General features: G+C 42.3%; 1 protein-coding gene across 2 annotated transcripts in view; it reads right to left on the bottom strand.

Moving 5' to 3' along the window:
- The window catches only part of emilin2b (elastin microfibril interfacer 2b), an 88,424-nt gene that overhangs the window by 60,863 nt on the left and 8,510 nt on the right, over positions 1-19,051 (bottom strand). For both annotated transcript variants that reach the window (XM_063062458.1, XM_063062449.1), the window contains exon 3: positions 17,019-17,185. In XM_063062458.1, the coding sequence (XP_062918528.1) occupies positions 17,019-17,185 (167 nt within the window). The remainder of the gene's footprint in view (positions 1-17,018; positions 17,186-19,051) is intronic.

The raw sequence follows: 19,051 nt of genomic DNA on the forward strand, positions 1-19,051 counted from the left end.
ATGCTGCAAATATTTGAGGCATGATCAGACCTTCACTCTTTCCACCACAAAGTTCGGGTATCCTGGTGGCTACACATTTCAATTCAACTTCATCCCCATTCTGACATCTGTACATAACCTGCACGACTGCCATGATGAGGCCAGATTCAGGTTGGAGGAGCAGTTCCTCATATTCTGTCGAGGCAGCCTCCAACACAATTGCATGAACATCAATTTCTCCAACTCTGGTATTTCTCCCCTCCCTCCTTCACTCTTTTTCCATTCTCCATTCTGGTTACCCTCTCACCTCTTCTCACTTGTCCATCACCTCCCTCTGGTTCCTTTCCTCCTTTCCTTTCTTCCATAGTCCCGCCACCTCTCCTGATGGATTCCTTCATCAGCCCTTTACCTTGTCCACCTATCACCTCCCAGCATCTCCTCACCACCACGCACACACCTACCCCCTCACCTGGTCTCACTTATCACCTGCCAGCTTGTGCTCCTTTCTCTCCCCCACCTTTTTACTATGATGAAGGATTTCGGCCCAAATATCGACTGTTTATTCCCCTCCATAGATGCTGCCTTACGAGTCTCTCCCACATTTTGCATCCTTGCAACAAAGTTAGCTGATGCCTGACCATATACAAATCAACAGTTCCTCGATTCCTTCATACAACATTCTCTGTTACTTGCATTCAAAGTGGAGAATTGAGATGGAATAGAATTTCATACACCATTTACAACACTACTCTTTGCAATCAGAGAATCAAGATTGGAAAGTGCTGACCGGTTCAAAGGCAACAATGGTGTAATGGAACCTGTCACTGATGCCACATGACCACCTCTCCAAGTACGAGGGAGAAGTGAACCAGATGCCGCCGAATGCATAAAGAGGTGCTCAGAGCAGAGTCCAGCAGACCACTTGGTGCTGATTCAACAACTACTAGATGCAAATCTCAGATTATCCACGTCTTCAAACACAAGGAATGTTACGACCATTAGAATGGGATGTATAAATAAGCAAAAGCTCCAGCAGCAAAAAAAAGACTCCACTAAAATCTCATCAGTGCTTGGAATGGAGAGACGGGCAGACCCTTCATTAGAATTGTACTCCAGAGAAAAGAATGTCTCCATCCTGTGAAAGTCATGTAGAGCCTGCCCGCCAAGGAAGAGATACAAAAGCACTGTAGGGCAGCCTAATAAAGATATTGATTTGGAGGCCCAAGGACAGAGTCCAAGTGATGATGCCATTCCACCTGAAGTCCCGAAGCATGGAAAATTGGCACTCCTGTAACATCTGTTTTGAGCTTCTGATCCTGCTAGGAGGAGCAGACCATCATCCCAGATATGAAGGGTGCAAAGGTTACAACCTTGTATCAAAACAAGGGAGATTCCAGCAACCAGTGTTACTGAAATTCCAGTGTTTTTTTTAAACTGGAACATGGACACATTGACATTATTTTCTTTATTCAGCAGTTGTACAAGAAATGAAGTGAACTATACTTTGCCTTTACTGACCTCAGCAAGGTATTTGACCCAGCAAGGGTTGTTTCATCAAGCTACTAAAGGTGTTAGTCTGACTGCAAAGATACTCAGTATCCCTGCTATGAAAAAAAAATGAGGAGTAATGATTTTGACTCTTCAGATTCCTCATTCTAACACCAACAATTTTTTGGCATGTTTTTCTCAATGACGCTATCATAGAATTTCAGCTCAAACATGGACTGGATCTACTTATGCAGCACATATTTATAAGTGGGATAGGAAGGTGCCAGGCATCAGCATGGACATTTGGGAAATACTGTAGCCACTGACAGATCCTCTGGAGGCAGGCTATCAGCAGCTATCTCATAAAGGCTAGACAACATGGAAAACAAAAATGCAAGGGGTAGAGAAGAGGTTAGGGAAAAGCCAGGTAAGCAGATTTTGCCACTCTCTACCTTAATCCACAGCAAATGCAGCACAGATCGCCATGCTAGGAAAGTGCCCCAGAACCACGTCGGCTAATATTCAATGTGGTAAAGACCAAGGCACAAAATATTATCCTATTCCATCACCCTCCCTCATTCACTTACCATGGTACTGAATCACCAACTTCTATAGTAAGTGATGCCCCAGTAAGCAAATTGTTGGATGTAGCTTAAGAGTCCATTCTAACCATCACACCTGTGCTGCCTGAACCTTCCAATTGGTCACACAAGCCAGTGATCTCTCCATAAGATTCCAAAGGAGTCCTTTGCAATTCTATATCCAATTCATTCTATATCCAAAAGTTACCATGCAATCAGATTTCATCAACTTTTCCGAATACGTGTTCCAGATCCGGTGACTAGTGATGTGCCTCAGGGAATCTGTACTGGGTCCAATGTTGTTTGTCATATACATTAATGATCTGGATGATGAGGTGGTAAATTGGATTAGTAAGTATGCAGATGATACTAAGATAGGTGGCGTTGTGGATAATGAAGTAGGTTTTCAAAGCTTGCAGAGAGATTTGGGCCAGTTAGAAGAGTGGGCTGAAAGATGGCAGATGGAGTTTAATGCTGATAAGTGTGAGGTGCTACATTTTGGTAGGACTAATCAAAATAGGACATACATGGTAAATGGTAGGGAATTGAGGAATGCAGTAGTACAGAGTGATCTAGGAATAATGGTGCATAGTTCCCTGAAGGTGGAATCTCATGCGGATAGGGTGGTGAAGAAAGCTTTTGGTATGCTGGTCTTTATAAACCAGAGCATTGAGTATAGGAGTTGGGATGTTAATGTTAAAGTTGTACAAGGCATTGGTGAGGCCACATTTGGAGTATTATGTGTACAGTTCTGGTCACCGAATTATAGGAAAGATGTCAACAAAATAGAGAGAGTACAGAGGAGATTTACTGGAATGTTACCTGGGTTTCAGCACCTAAGTTACAGAGAAAGGTTGAACAAGTTAGGTCTTCATTCTTTGGAGCGTAGAAGGTTGAGGGGGGACTTGATAGAGGTATTTAAAATTATGAGGGGGATAGAGAGAGTTGATAGGGATAGGCTTTTTCTATTGAGAGTAGAGGAGATTCAAACAAGAGGACATGAGTTGAGAGTTAAGGGGCAAAAGTTTAGGGTTAACATTTGGGGGAACTTCTTTACTCAGAAAGTGGTAGCTGTGTGGAACGAGCTTCCAGTAGAAGTGGTAGAGGCAGGTTCGATTTTGTCATTTAAAAAAAAATTGGATAGGTATATGGACAGGAAAGGAATGGAGGGTTATGGGCTGAGTGCAGGTAGATGGGACTAGGTGAGAGTAAGAGTTCGGCACGGACTAGAAGGGCCGAAATGGCCTGTTTCCGTGCTGTAATTGTTATATGGTTATATGATCCTAAGAAATCTCCATGAAGTCAAATCTCCCATTCCTTGTAACGACATGATTAGAGATTCTGGTTACAGAATCCCTTGACATTTTCCTTTCAAAATATCTTGAATTTTGCCCTTAACCTTCACTATAAATCTTATGCTAACCACTCAAAACACTTCACAAAACTGAAATCAGTGGTATAATCCCAGTAACCCTCCTCTGCAAACTCTCCAAATTCTTCAATAAATTATAATTGCCCCGAAGTGTATACAATTCTCTAGCAGAGATTTAACCACATATTTACAAAGCAGAAACATGCCTCAAGTTCATTCCCTGCCTTGCCTGCCATTCAATAAGGCCGTAGTTGTTCTGACCTTGACTCCAGTTTAAACTTTCCTGCTTTATTTGTTTTTATTTATTTAAAGATACGGCAAGGTAGGCCTACTGAACCCACACTGCTCAATTACACCCCGTGTAACCAATTAACCTACTAATTCATTTTGGATCTCCCCCTCCCCCTCCAACTTTCAAATCCCTTACTCACTCTTCCTTCAGTTAGTCCTGACGAAGGGTCTCGGCCTGAAACGTCGACTGCACCTCTTCCTATAGATGCTGCTTGGCCTGCTGCGTTCACCAGCAACTTTGATGTATGTTGCTTGAATTTCCAGCATCTGCAGAATTCCTGTTGTTAACCTACTAATCTGCACATTTTTAGAATGTGGGAGAAAACCAAAACACCCAGAGAAAACTCAGGAGGTAATGGAGGGAACATACGAATCCTTACAGACAGCATCGGGAATTGAACTGGTGTCATTGCCGCTGTAATAACGTTATGCTCACTACTACACTACAATAGTTCCCTGTAATACTCGAGTTCCTTATGCTATACAATCTATTTGTTTCAGCATTGAAAATATTCAATGGCTGAATGCCCACAAGACTTTTGGATCTGGAACTAAATGATTTATGACATGATTTGTGAAATCATTCCAGTTTCTGTCTTAAATAGACAACAACTTTTTCCGAAATTATGCTCCCAGTTATTGGATTCCTCTCGGCATATACCTTGTCATGGCCCAGAGTCTTGTGATGATGTTCAATCTGGGAGTCTGTGAAGTGATTCACTTCAGAAAGGCATACTTGATGACAAAATACAGGGTAATTGGCAGGACTCTTAGTAGCATTAAGGAACAGAGAGATCTTGGAGACCACATCCAGAGTTCCCTCAAAGTTGCTGTGCAAGTTCATAGGGGGGTGTCTGTGTCTGTGTGTCTAGACTGCACTTGGACAATTGTCTTAGCTCTGCTCGCCCCATTATAGGAAGGATGTGGAAGCTTAGAAAGGGTGCAGTGGAGATTTACCAAGATGCTGCCTGGATTAGAGAGCATGTCTTATGAGGATAGGTTGGGTGAGCTAGAGCTTTTCACTTTAGAGTGAAGGAAAAGAGAGGTGACTTGATAGAGGTGTACAAGATGCTAAGAGGCATAGTTCAAATGGACAGCTGGAAACTTTTTCCCAGGGTAGAAAAGGCTAATATGAGGGGGGCATAACATTATGGTAAATATTGAAATGGAAAGTATAGGGGAGGATGTCAAAGATAGGTCGTCTTTTTGCATACACAGAGAGTGATGGGTATATGGAACATGTTGCAAGGGGTGGTGGTGGAAGCAGATGCATTAGGGACCTTTAAGAGACTCTTACAAAGGCACATAGATAAAAGAAAAATAGAGGGCTATGGGAAAGTGAAGAGTTAGATGGATCTTACAGTAGGTTAAAAAGTTAGCACAACATCATGGGCCATAAGGCTTGTACTGTGCTGTAACTGTTCTATGTAAAGGGAAAGTACACAATTAATGCTATACTCATAACAGCATTCATGAACAGAGCAATCTTGGGATCCAAAAGCACAGCTCCCTGTAAGTGGCCATACAAGATGATTGAATGCAAAGAAGACGTATGATATGTTTGCCTTTATTCGTTGAGACATTGAGTTCAAATGTCATGAAATTATGTCACAGTTTTACAAAATTCCAGTGAGGACACATCTGGAATATTGCATTCATTTCTGGTCTCCTCATTATAGGATGACAAGGAGGCTTTGGAGAGGGTGCAAGAGAGGTTTACTGGGATGTTGCTTTGATTAGACGGCATGTGCTGGACAAACTACACTTATGTTCTCGAAAGCAACGGAAGCTGAGAGGAGACCTGATAAAAGTTTATAAAATTCTGAGTGGCAGTAATAGATTAGACAGCTAGTAACATTGTTCTAGGCTTGAAATGTTTAATACTAGAGGACATGCAGTTTGAGGGGATGTACAGGACAAGTGGTAGATGCCTGAAATGCACTACCAGAGGTGGTGATGGAGGCCAATATGATAGAGACATTTAAGAGGCTGTTAGATAGGCACATGAATATGCAGAGATTGGATGGATCTGGACCATGAGCAGGCAGAAGGGATTAGTGTAATTTGGCAGCATTAGCCTAATCACCTTACCTCAATATTGTAGGCCATAGTGTCTGTTCTGATGCTGTACTGTTCTGTTCTCTATATCACGTTGTTAACTTACATTCCATTATTATCCTCTGCAGACCTTTGAGTGATTTATATTACTACCATAAGACCACAACACAGGAGCAGAATTGGGCCATTTGGCTCAGAATCCATTTCACCAGTCCATCACGGCTGAATTATTATCCCTCACAGCTCCATTCTCCTGCCTTCTCCCCATAACCTTCAATGCCCTAACTTACTCAAGAACCTGTCAAGTTCTGCTTTAAATATACCTGCCAACTTAGCCTCCACAGCCATCTTTAGCAATGAATCCCATAGTTTCAACCAATGTCTGGCTAAAGAAATGTCTTCCCATGCATGTTCAAAATGGATGTCAGTATATCCTGAGTCTGTGCCCTCTGGCCCTAGACTCCCCAACTATAGGAAACATCCACTCTATCGAGGCCTTTCAATACTCAATAAGGTTTCAATAAGATTCCCCTTCATTCTTCTAAACTCCAGTGAGTACAGGCCCAGAAACATCAAATACACCTAATTATGTTAACCCTTTCATTCCCAAAATCATTCTCATGAACCTCCAAGAGACTCTATCCAATGACAGCACATCATTTCTTAGATAAGGGACCCAAATTGGTCACAATACTCCAAGTGCGGTCTGACCAATGCCTTATAAAGCCTCAGCATTACATTCTTGCTTTTATATTCTAGTCCTCTTGAAATGAATGCTATCATTGCATATGCCTTCCTTACCACCAATTCAACCTGCAAGTTAAACTTCAGGGAATCCTGAATGAGGACTTTATACCTCTAATTTCTGAAATTTTCCCTGTTTAAAAATAGTTTATGTTGTTATTCTTCCCACAAATGTGCATGACCATATATTTCCCTATACTATATTCCATCTGCCACTTCTTTGCCCATTCTCCTAATCTGTCTAACTCCTTCTGTAGCCTCCCTGCTTCCTTAACACTACCTGCCCCTTCATCTATCTTTGTATCATCTGGGAGCTTAGCCACAAAGCCATCAATTCCATCACCTAAATCATTGATACATAATGTGAAAAGAAGAAGTCCCAAAATCGACCGCTGTGGAACACCAATAATCACTAGTAGCCAACCAGAAAAGGCCCACTTGAAGGTTCCTGGTCCTGATGGACTCACTAGTGAATTCTATAAAGAGTTCACAGGGTTATTATCAGAGCCTTTGCTAAGCATGTTCAATCATGCATTTAACTGTAGTCTCCTCCCATCATCATTGAGAGAAGCTAATATTTCCCAATTCTTAAAAAAGGAAAGAGCCCTGAAGACTGTGCCTCCTACAGACCCATTTCATTGTTAAAAGTTGACTTTAAAATCTTATCTAAAACCTTAGTGTTGTGATTAGAAACTGTGTTACCTTTCATCATAAAAGAGGATCAAACGTGTTTTGTAAAAGGCTGTAGATCATCTAACAATATCAGAAGGTTAATTAGTGTGATTCAGGCATGTGAGCAACAGGCAGTGGATGGCTTGGTGGTTTCCTTAGATGCAGAAAAGGCCTTTGATCGTGTCGAATGGCCATACCTTTTTTTCACTTTGGTTTGGGCAATAATTTTATTAAGTGGGTGAAGGTTCCTTACAATGACCCTCTGGCTGCGATTCTTACTAATTGTATTAGGTCGGATAATTTTAGTATTCTGAGGGGCAGCCGGCAGGGCTGCCCTTTATCACCACTACTTTTCACACTACTGATCGAGCAGAGGTTATTCGGCGAGACACCAAAATATCTGCTCCAGACATAGGACTAAAGTCACATAAAATTACATTGTATGCGGATGATTTTCTAATTTTATCAAACCCTGCTATGTCAGTGCACCATCTTATACAATGCATCAATTCATTTAGCGCCTTTTCAGGTTATAAAATCAACTTTATTAAATCAGAGGCTATGCCTCTGGGGAATCTGCAGCAGGTACCAGACAGTCAGGGTGTCTTCCCCCTTAAATGGTCGCAGACAGGTTTTGTTCACTTAGGCATATTTATCACACCTACGTTTGATCAACTGTTCAAAGCTAACTTTACACAGTTATTTGACAAAATCAAACAGGATCTTGAGTGATGGAGCACTCTCCCCATTTCTTGGCTTGGCTGAATATTCTTGCTCAAAGTGGACATTCTTCCTCATCTGCTCCACCCACTACGAATGATTCCAGTCATTTTCACCCAACAAACACTTTAAAAAATTAATGGCTGGTTTGGTTCTTTCATTTGGAACAAAAAAAGACCCTGTATTAAAATGTCTAAGTTACAGCTTTCCAGTAGTCTAGGGGGTCTGGATTTTCCAGACATCAAAAAGTATCAATTAAGTTCCTTTTTATCTTATGTGGTTGATTGGGTTTGCAGGGACCCCTCCTCAATATGGCTAGACATTGAAGCCTCACAAACAAAATGCCCTCTTATTAATTTGCTTTTCCTCAATGAGATGAAACAAGTTAAGGAATATTGTCACAATCCAATAATAATTAACACTATCAGGGCTCGGAAGGGCGGTGTGACAAATTGAGGGCAACACAGCAAAATTATCACCTTTCACTCCAATAACCGGCAGTCCAAATTTTCAGCCTGGCATACTGGATCCTGGATTTAAACTTTGGATTTCTAAGGGTATCTTCCAACTAACAGATTTGTTTGATGAAGGAACGATGATGTATTTTAGTCAAATAGTACAGAAATTCAACATACCCAGCGAGGATCTTTCCCGTTTCTTTCAGATAAGAGATTATATACAGAAAAAAACATCATTGTTAACTGATTTCTATAGTTCTGACATAGAAAAGAGAGTGTTTCGTTCTAAGGCTGAAGTCTCTATCAGTACTTTTTACAGCATCCTGAGGGAATGTTTTTGTGGAGAGGCTGAGCAGCTGGGAAGGGTCTGGGAGGGAGAGCTGGGAGTACAAATTACAGCTGAAACATGGGAAGACATCTGTGATATTGCAAAGGAAATTTCAGTTTGTAGTAGAACTAAAGCATTGCAACTCAAAATTCTGCATAGAGCCCATCTGACTCCAGATCGTCTCTTGAAATTTAAGACGGAGTTTTCTCCAATGTGTTGTAAATGTAAAGGAAATATTGGAACTCTCACCCATTGTTTTTGGACTTGTCCCAAACTTCATGCATACTGGAGTGATATTTTGGGTGAAATGGAAAAGATTCTGAAGATGGAGCTTGAACTGGACCCAGTGTCTTTTATCTTAGGTTTACCCAGCAGTCGTTTATTAATGCACATCAGAAAAAAACTTTTTAAACATCCTGACTTTTTGTGCGAGGAAGAACATTTTACTTTGTTGGATATCTGATAAGGCCCCTGGACTTTCTGGTTGGCGTAAATTAATCATGAAGTACATTTCTTTGGACTTTTTAAACATGTATGGTACACTCAAAAACAAATAGTTTGCATAAAACATGGCAACCTTTTCCACAATATCGAGATGTAAACCTGTCTGCTATACTAATAAGGGCTTTTGTATAGGATGTGGTGGTGATGTCTATACTTTGATGGAAGTGTACTGATAGCTGATATCTGTGAGGGGATGAAATGTAAATGTACCCGGAAGTTGAGAGTTTTGTTATGCTAAGCAAAAAATAAATTTGAAAAAATAAAAAAAGATCCACTTTATTCCCACTCTTTGCTTCTTGCCAGTCAGCCAATCTTCTATACAAGCAAGTATTTTTCCTGTAATACCATGGGCTCTTATCTTGTTAAGCAACTTTGTGCGTGGCAACTTGTCAAAGGCCTTCTGAAAATCCAAGGATACCACAGTCACCAATTCTCCTTCATCTATCCTGCTTATTATTTCCTCAAATAACCCCCAACAGATTTGTCAGACAAAATTTCTCCCATGCTGACTTTGGCCTATTTTATTATGTGTCTCCAAGAACCACAAACCTCATCCTAAATAATGGACTCCAACATCTTCCCAACCACTGAGGTCAGGTTAACTGGTCTATAATTTTCTTTCTTCTGCCTCCCTCCCTTCTTGGAAAGTGGAGCGATATTTGCAATTTTCCAGAACAATTCCAGAATGATTCTTGAAAGATCACTACCAATGCCTCCACAATCTTCTCAGCTTCCACTTTCAGATCCCTGGGGTGTAGTGTATTTAGTCCAAATGCCTTATATACCAGCAGAGTTTTCAGCTTCCCAAGCACCTTCTTAGTAATAGCAACTACACTCACTTCTGCCCCCTGACAATCTCACATTTCTGGCATACTGCTAGTTTCCAAGACTGTGAAGACTGATGCAAAATACTTATTAAGTTTGTCCATTAGTTCTTTGTCCCCTATTAGTACCTTCGGTTGGTGCTGAATTCCAGGAGGGGGAATTTCTAGAGTGCCCATGAGGTGCCTTTTATAGCAGCTCATGGTTGAGCCCACTAGGGGAGCAGCTGTTCTGGATTGGGTGTTGTGCAATGAACCAGAATTGATTAAAGAGCTTAAGAACCCTTAGGGGAGTGTGATCATAATATGATCAAATTCACGCTGAAATTAGAGAAGGAGAAGCAAAAATCCAATATATCAGTATTGCAATGGAGTAAAGGGAATTACAGAGGTATGAGAGGGGAGTTGGTCAGAATTACTTGGAAAAGAACACTGGCAGGGATGATGGCAGAGCAGCAATGGCTGGAATTTCTGGAAGCAATTTGGAAGGCACACTATCCCAAAGAGGATTAAGATTTCTAAAGGAAAGATGACACAACCGTGGCTACAAGAGGAGTCAAAACTAACATAAAAGCCAAAGAGAGGGCGTATAATAGAGCAAAAATTAATGGGAAGTTAGAGGACAGGGAAGCTTTTAAAGACCAACAGAAGGTAACTAAAAATGTCATTAAGGTAAAAATGGAATATGAAAGAAAGCTAGCCAATAATATTAAACAGGATACCAAAAATTTCTTCAGATAGATAAGGTGTAAAAGAGAGGTGAAATTGGATATTGGACTGCTGGAAAATGATGCTGAAGAGGTATAATGGAGGACAATGAAATGGCAGACGAACTGAATAAGTATTTTGTGTCAGTCTTCACTGTGGAAGGCACTAGCTGTAAGGTGGATGTGCCAGGTGTCAAGGGTTATGAAGTATGTGAAGGTACCATAACTAGAGAGAAGATTCTTGGGAAACTGAAAGGTCTGAAGGTAGATAAGTCACCTGGACTATTTGGTGTACACCCCAGGGTTCTGAAAGAGGTGGCTGAAGAGATCATAGAGCCATTACTAATAATCTTTCAAAAATCATTAGATTCTGGAATGGTTCTGGAAGACTGGGAAATCGCAAATATCACTCCACTCTTCAAGAAGGGAGAAGCAGAACAGAGGAAACTATAGGCCAGTGATTGGGAAGATGTTGGAGTCATTTGTTAAGGATGAGGTCTCAGGGAACTTGGAGGCACATGATAAAATAGGCCACAGTCAGCATGGTTTCCTCTAGGGAGGATCTTGTCTGACAAATCTGTTGGAATTCTTTGAGGAAATAACAACCAAGATAGAAACTACAGAATCAGCTGATGGTGTGTACTTGGATTTTCAGAAGGCCTTTGACAAGGTGCCACACATCAGGCTGCTTAACAAGCTACAAGCCCATGGTATGACAGGAAAGATTCTAGCATGGATAAAGCAGTGACTGATTGGCAGGAAGGAAAGAGTGGGAATAAAGGGAACCTTTTCTGGTTGGCTGCTGGTGACTCGTGGTGAACTTCCTTTGACCCCTCACCGGTTTCAGCACATCCTTTCTAAGATAAGGGGCCAATTCGTCTCAACATAGAACAGTACAGCATAGTACAGGCCCTTTGGCCCACAATGTTGTGCCAACCCTTAAACACTGCTTCCCATATAACCCCCCACCTTTAATTCCTCCATATACCTGTCTAGTAGTCTCTTAAACTTCACAAGCGTATCTGCCTCCACCACTGACTCAGGCAGTGCATTCCACGCACCAACCACTCTCCGAGTAAAAAACCTTCCTCTAATATCCCCCTTGAACTTCCCACCCCTTACCTTAAAGCCGTGTCCTCTTGTATTGAGCAGTGGTGCCCTGGGGAAGAGGCGCTGGCTATCCACTCTATCTATTCCCCTTATTATCTGTACACCTCCATCATGTCTCCTCTCATCATCCTTCTCTCCAGACAGTAAAGCCCTAGCTCCCTTAATCTCTGATCATAATGCATACTCTCTAAACCAGGCAGCATCCTGGTAAATCTCCTCTGTACCCTTTCCAATGCTTCCACATCCTTCCTATTGTGAGGCGACCAGAACTGGACACAGTACTCCAAGTGTGGCCTAACCAGAGTTTTATAGAGCTGCATCATTACCCCACGACTCTTAAACTCTCTCCCTCGACTTATGAAAGCTAACACTCCATAAGCTTTCTTAACTACCCTATCTACCTGTGAAGCAACTTTCAGGGATCTGTGGACATGTACACCCAGATGTACACATTTCCAAGTATCCTGTCATTTCCAAGTATCCTGCCACACTTTCAAGTATCCTGCCATTTACTTTGTACTCTGCCTTGGAGTTTGTCCTTCCAAAGTGTACCACCTCACACTTCTCCGGGTTGAACACCATCTGCCGCTTCTCAGCCCACTTCTGCATCTTATCAATCTCTCTGCAATCTGCGACAATCCTCTACACTATCCACAACACCACCAACTTTTGTGTCATCTGCAAACTTGCCAACCCACCCTTCTACCCCCACATCCAGGTCGTTAATAAAAATCACGAAAAGTAGAGGTCCCAGAACAGATCCTTGTGGAACACCACTAGTCACAATCCTCCAATCTGAATGTACTCCCTCCACCACGACACTCTGCTTTCTGCAGGCAAGCCAATTCTGAATCCACCTGGCCAAACTTCTCTGGATCCCATGCCTTCTGACTTTCTGAATAAGCCTACCATGTGGAACCTTGTCAAATGCCTTACTAAAATCCATATAGATCACATCCACTGCACTACCCTCATCTATATGCTTGGTCACCTCCTCAAAGAACTCTATCAGGCTTGTTAGACACGATCTGCCCTTCACAAAGCCATGCTGACTGTCCCTGATCAGACCATGATTCTCTAAATGCCCATAGATCCAATCTCTAAGAATCTTTTCCAACAGCTTTCCCAACACAGACGTAAGGCTCACTGGTCTATAATTACCCAGACTATCCCTACTACCTGTTTTGAACAAGGGGACAACATTCCCCTCCCTCCAATCCTCCGGTAGCATTCCCATAGACAACAGGACGTAAAGATCCTAGCCAGAGGCTCAGCAAACTCTTCCCTCGCCTCGTGGAGCAGCCTGGGGAATATTCCATCAGGCCCTGGGGACTTATCCGTCCTAATGTATTTTAACAACTCCAACACCTCCTCTCCCTTAATATCAACATGCTCCAGAACATCAACCTCACTCATATTGTACTCATCGTCATCAAGCTCCCTCTCATTGGTGAATACCAAAGAGAAGTATTCATTGAGGACCTCAATCACTTCCACTGCCTCCAGGCACATCTTCCCACCTTTATCTCTAATCTGTCCTATCTTCACTCCTGTCATCCTTTCATTCTTCACATAATTGAAGAATGCCTTGGGGTTTTCCTTTACCCTATTTGCCAAGGCCTTCTCATGCCCCCTTCTTGCTCTCCTCAGCCCCTTCTTAAGCTCCTTTCTTGCTACCCTATATTCCTCAATAGACCCATCTGATCTTTGCTTCCTAAACCTCATGTATGCTGCCTTCTTCCACCTGACTAAATTCTCCACCTCACTTGTCACCCATGGTTCCTTCACCCTACCATTCTTTATCTTCCTCACCGGGACAAATTTATCCCTCACATCCTGAAAGAGATCTCTAAACATCGACCACATGTCCATAGTAAATTTCCCTGCAAAAACATCATCCCAATTCACACCCACAAGTTCTAGCCTTATAGCCTCATAATTTGCCTTTCCCCAATTAAAAATTTTCCTGTCCTCTCTGATTTTATCCTTTTCCATGATAATGCTGAAGGCCAGGGAGTGGTGGTCACTGTCCCCCAGATGCTCACCCACTGGGAGATCTGTGACCTGACCCGGTTCGTTACCTAATACTAGATCTAGTATGGCAATCCCCCTAATCGGCCTGTCCACATACTGTGACAGGAATCCATCCTGGACACACTTAACAAACTCTACCCCATTTAAACCCTTGGAACTAATCAGGTGCCAATCAATCTTAGGGAAGTTAAAGTCACCCATGATAACAACCCTGTTATTTTTGTACCTTTCCAAAATCTGCCTCTCAATTTGCTCCTCGGTATCTCTGCTGTTACCAGGAGGCCTATAGAATACCCCCAATAGAGTAATTGCTCCCTTCCTGTTCCTGACTTCTACCCATACTGACTCAAAATAGCATCCTGCTACATTACCCACCCTTTCTGTAGCTGTAATAGTATCCCTGACCAGTAATGCCACCCCTCCTCACCTTTCTTCCCCCCCTCCTTTCAAAATACTGAAATCCAAGAATATTGAGAATCCATTCCTGCCCTGGTGCCAGCCAAGTCTCTGTAATGGCCACTACATCATAATTCCATGTATGTATCCAAGCTCTCAGTTCATCACCTCTGTTCCTGATGCTTCTTGCATTGAAGTACACACACTTTAGCCCTTCTAACTTGCTACTTTTACACCATTTATTCTGCTTCTCTTTCCTCAAAGCCTCTTTATACGTTAGATCTGGCTTTACTCCATGTACTATACATGCAGTACTCTCATAACCTTTATCCTCCTCCACCTCACTATCTGCTCTAACATTCTGGTTCCCCTCCCCCTGCAAATCTAGTTTAAACCCCCCAGAGCAGCACTAGCAAACTTTCCTGCAAGAATGTTAGTCCCCCTCCTGGTAAGGTGCAACCCGTCCCGTCGGAACAGGTCCCACCTTCCCTGGAACAAGGCCCATTTGTCCAGAAACATGAAGCCCTCCCTCCTGCACCAACTCCTTAGCCACGTATTTAGCTGCATTACCTTCCTACTTCTAGCCTCACTAGCACATGGCATGGGTAGCAGTCCTGAGATTGCAACCCTGGAGGTCCTGTCCTTCAACTTTGCATCTAACTGCCTAAATTCTCTTTGTAGGACTTCCTCCTTCTTCCTATCCATGTCATTGGTCCCTACATGGACCACAACATCTGGCGGCTCACCCTCCCTCTTGAGAATACCGAGAACTCCATCCGAGATATCGCGGACCCTGGCACCAGGGAGGCAACAGACCATCCGGGATTCTCGATCTCTTCCACAGAACCTCTTATCTGTCCCCCTAACTATCAAATCCCCTTTCACTACTGCTCTCCTTCTTTCCCTCCTTTCCTTCTGAGCTGAGGGTCCAGTTTCGGTACCAGAGACGCAACCACTGCAACTTGTCCCTGGTAGGTCGTCCCCACCAACAGTATCCAAAATGGTATACTTATTATTGATGGGAACGGCCACAGGGGTGCTCTGCTCATTCTGTCTATTCCCCTTCCCTCTCCTGACAGTCACCCAGCTACCTGTCTTCTGACTTTTAGGGGTGATTATCTCCCTGTAACTCCTGTTTATTTCTGCCTCACGAATGATGCGAAGTTCATCCAGCTCTAGCTCCAGTTCCCTAACTCGGTTTGTCAGGAGCTGCAGCTGGATGCACCTTTTACAGGTGTAGTCATCAGGGACAATTGTGATTTGCAAAGTTTGCAGACAATATGAAGAAATGTAGGTAGAGGAGCAAGTGGTTGAGGAAGTAGAGAGGCTATGGAAGGACAGATTAGGAGAATGGGTAAGGAAATGGCAGATGGAATACAGTGTCGGGAAGTGTATGGTCATGCACTTTGATAGAAGAAATGAAAAGGTTGACTATTTTCTAAATGGAAAGAAAATACAGAATTCTGCGGCACAAAGGGATTTTGGAGTCCTTATGCAGGATTCCCTAAAGGGTTTGCAGGTTGAGTCTGTGGTGAGAAAGGCAAATGCAATGTTAGCGTTCATTTCAGGAGGACTAGGACATAAAAACAAGCACATAATGTTGAAACTTTATAAAGTACTGGTGAGGCCTCACTTGGAGTATTGTGAACAGATTTGGGCCCCTTATTTTAGAAAGCATGTGCTGAAACCAAAGTGGGTTTGAAGGAAGTTCACTAAAATGATTCAAGGATGAAATGGCTTGTTATATGAAGAGCATTTGATAACTCTGGGCCTGTATTCACTAGAATTCATGAGAATGAGGGGTGACCTCATTAAAACCTATCGAATAATGAAAGGCCTTGAAAGAGTGGATAGGGAGAGGATGTTTCCTTTGGTGAGAGAGCCTAAGATCAGAAGGCACAGCCTCAGAACAGAGGGGTGTCCTTTTAGAATGGAGGTGAAGAGAAATTTCTTTAGCCAGAGTATGGTGAATCTGTGGAATTCTTTGCCAGAGGCAGATAGATTCTTGACTGGTCAAGGCATGGAGGGATTTGGGGGAAGCAGGAGACTGAGATGAAAATTGGAACAGCCATGACGAAATGGTGGAGCAGACTGAATGGGCCAAATGGCCGAATTCTGCTCCATTATCTTATGAAGAAGAAAGCCCATAACTCCGATTGGAGTCATCGGGACGCCATCATGACGGCATTTTCTTTTTTTAGCAGGTTTTCTTATTTTTACGAGGCCGAGTTGCTAGCTCGACGCTCAACCCCGCACAGATGGAAAGCGTGCAAGGGAGCCAGCTGGATACAAACTCGGGAGCCTTCGCTCCAAAGTCCGGTGCTGATGCCATTACGCCACCAGCCGGCTCCATTATCTTATGGTCTAATATATTAACTTTTCTATCCTTGTGGCTTTTTTAGCTACTTTCTGTAGGATTTTTAGAAGCTTCCCAATCCTCTAACTTCCCACCGTTTTTCGCCAGATTATATGCCCTGTCTTTGGTTTTCGTGCTGTCTTTGACTTCACTCGTCAAGTACAGTTATGTCATCCTCGCCTTTAGAATACTACATCTGACAGGTGATTATGAATCAAACCCCATGCCAACTGTAGTAAAACGGACAGCTCTGGTGTACAACAATTTGGTTTGATACATTACGATCTCAGAACTTGAGGAAGGTTTTAAAGTGTAATTTCCAAAAGGTTTATTGATGATTTCACAAAGGATTTCCTAATATTGCACGATTTAATAATCAGGTATAAATTATGATCTTACTGAGATTCCTCTTTCGGGGATCAGAAGATGGCAGAGGAGAAACTGCAGTACGTGTTGACAGACCATGCTTGCAATCTTCACCCTTAAACCCAGGGCAACACCTCCACGCCAGCTGAGTCACCACCTTGTATGAAATTTTATACGTAGGACGGAAATGAGTTCGATATCTAATTGGGAAAATAGATGGAGAAAATTGCATGAAACGTGCATATTATCTATTTAAATTCTCTATTCTGTTGTACTGAAAAAGCACCAAGTTTTGCAGGATAATATCTAGAATTAAAACTTCTCTCTCCTTACCTAAGCGTATAATGTACATAGAGGAGATCTCTGGAGATACCTCAGGTAGGTCATCAAACTAAATTATCAACTCTGTTTCACACACCACAAATGCCACATGACTCAGATTTGCCTAGCATTTTTGTTTTGCTTCCCTTATTCCAGACTGTGTTGCCCTTAAGGCATTTATTTAACTTTGTTGGGTCTACGTTTTAAATGATTTGTTTGTAACTATTTTCTAGTTAACGTTAAAGCTTTATAATTAAGTTACAGTATAACAAAGGTAAATTCATTGTCTCTGGTATATCGCAGCATGTGATGACGTCACCTCCGGTTTCACTGCATCTTATGTGTAACCTCCAGTTTGGAGAAGGTGTGAAGGTGGGTGCCATGCGTGCAGCATGATCGTGAAGAGCTCCGTTTCTACCCACAAAGAAACATTATAGAAGCAACGCCGTAATTTCATAAGAATGTATTTGAAGTGAAAATATTAACGCGGTTTCTGTTAAGGAAGCGGTGGTTGGGGTGCCACACGTGCCGGCTTTCAATTTCAAACGCGGGGTCAGCTCGAGCCTGATGGCAGTTTGACGCGACCCCCTCGCCCACTACTCAGGGCGGTGGAAGACACTTGCGAAAAGAAGAGAGCGTACATGGTCTCCAGAATGAAGCAGACGCTGTATACCATTGTATTTTTTTATCAACAGTTTTCACCGTACGATGTTAATGTGGAAGAGTGCACAGTAAATGGTTAATCTTACTACGACTCTGTCTTCATTGGCTCCGGTTTAACTTAGTGTTTAGTCAGAGTTTCAACACACTGTACGAGAACACTACACAGACAATATTTTACATTAATTATGGAATTTATTTCACAGTTCCAGTATCCTTCCAACTGTGTGCAATAAATTAATGGCCTCGCCAAAGTACCTTAAAATTTGACATAACTTTAATCCTGAATGATCAATGAGTCACGTGTAAAACATAAAGTATTTTCCTTTGATACGGCCACTCCAAACACTTCAGGACCAGCAACCATTCTCCTTTGTTCTGCTATTTTAACCATATCCTTTGCTTTTTCCTTTCCTAGAATGTACCACTTCATATTTCATATTATGATCACACTATAGCTTCATAAGGAGCAAGGGTGCAGATTATATTAATATATGAAATCCCAAATTAAACAAGTACATGGGTATTCTTTGAATGGCTGGACTGATTTGTATATTTGGATGCGAGGTTTTTCCATCATAGTGATCTGTCCATAAATCAAGGCTAAATGAGGTCAAACAATAGCTAAACATAAAGAACTATGGAATACAAGAGTAAAAGAACTTCACTTGGAACAGTTGGGCATTGTTAACAGAAAACAGTAACTATTACTGGTTCGTGTAGAGAAGTATCTGGAAAAGCTAGCCTGTGAGTGCACAGTCGGCTCACCACAGATCACAGCCTCAGTGCCCAAGTCCGACTGTGGAAGCAGTCCACAAGGCCATTCACACATGTTGGCATTCACCATAGTGAGAAAGCTATAGACAGTTTTCTGGGATCGGTAAACATACATTCAAAATGAATTCAGGTAAACGTTGACCAGCACTGAATGCACTACTGCAAAATTCAATTTTTACCACATGAGGTATTCACAGGGAGACTATCAGATAACAGTTTGCAATTCTGCCATTTCAATTTTAACTGTTGGTAAGAGGGAAGCGATCAAGCCTTATTTCAGAATCATCACCTAACCTTGAACTGGAGAA

Source organism: Mobula hypostoma, chromosome 1 (genome assembly GCF_963921235.1).
Source record: "Mobula hypostoma chromosome 1, sMobHyp1.1, whole genome shotgun sequence".
NCBI classification, from domain to species: domain Eukaryota; kingdom Metazoa; phylum Chordata; class Chondrichthyes; order Myliobatiformes; family Myliobatidae; genus Mobula; species Mobula hypostoma.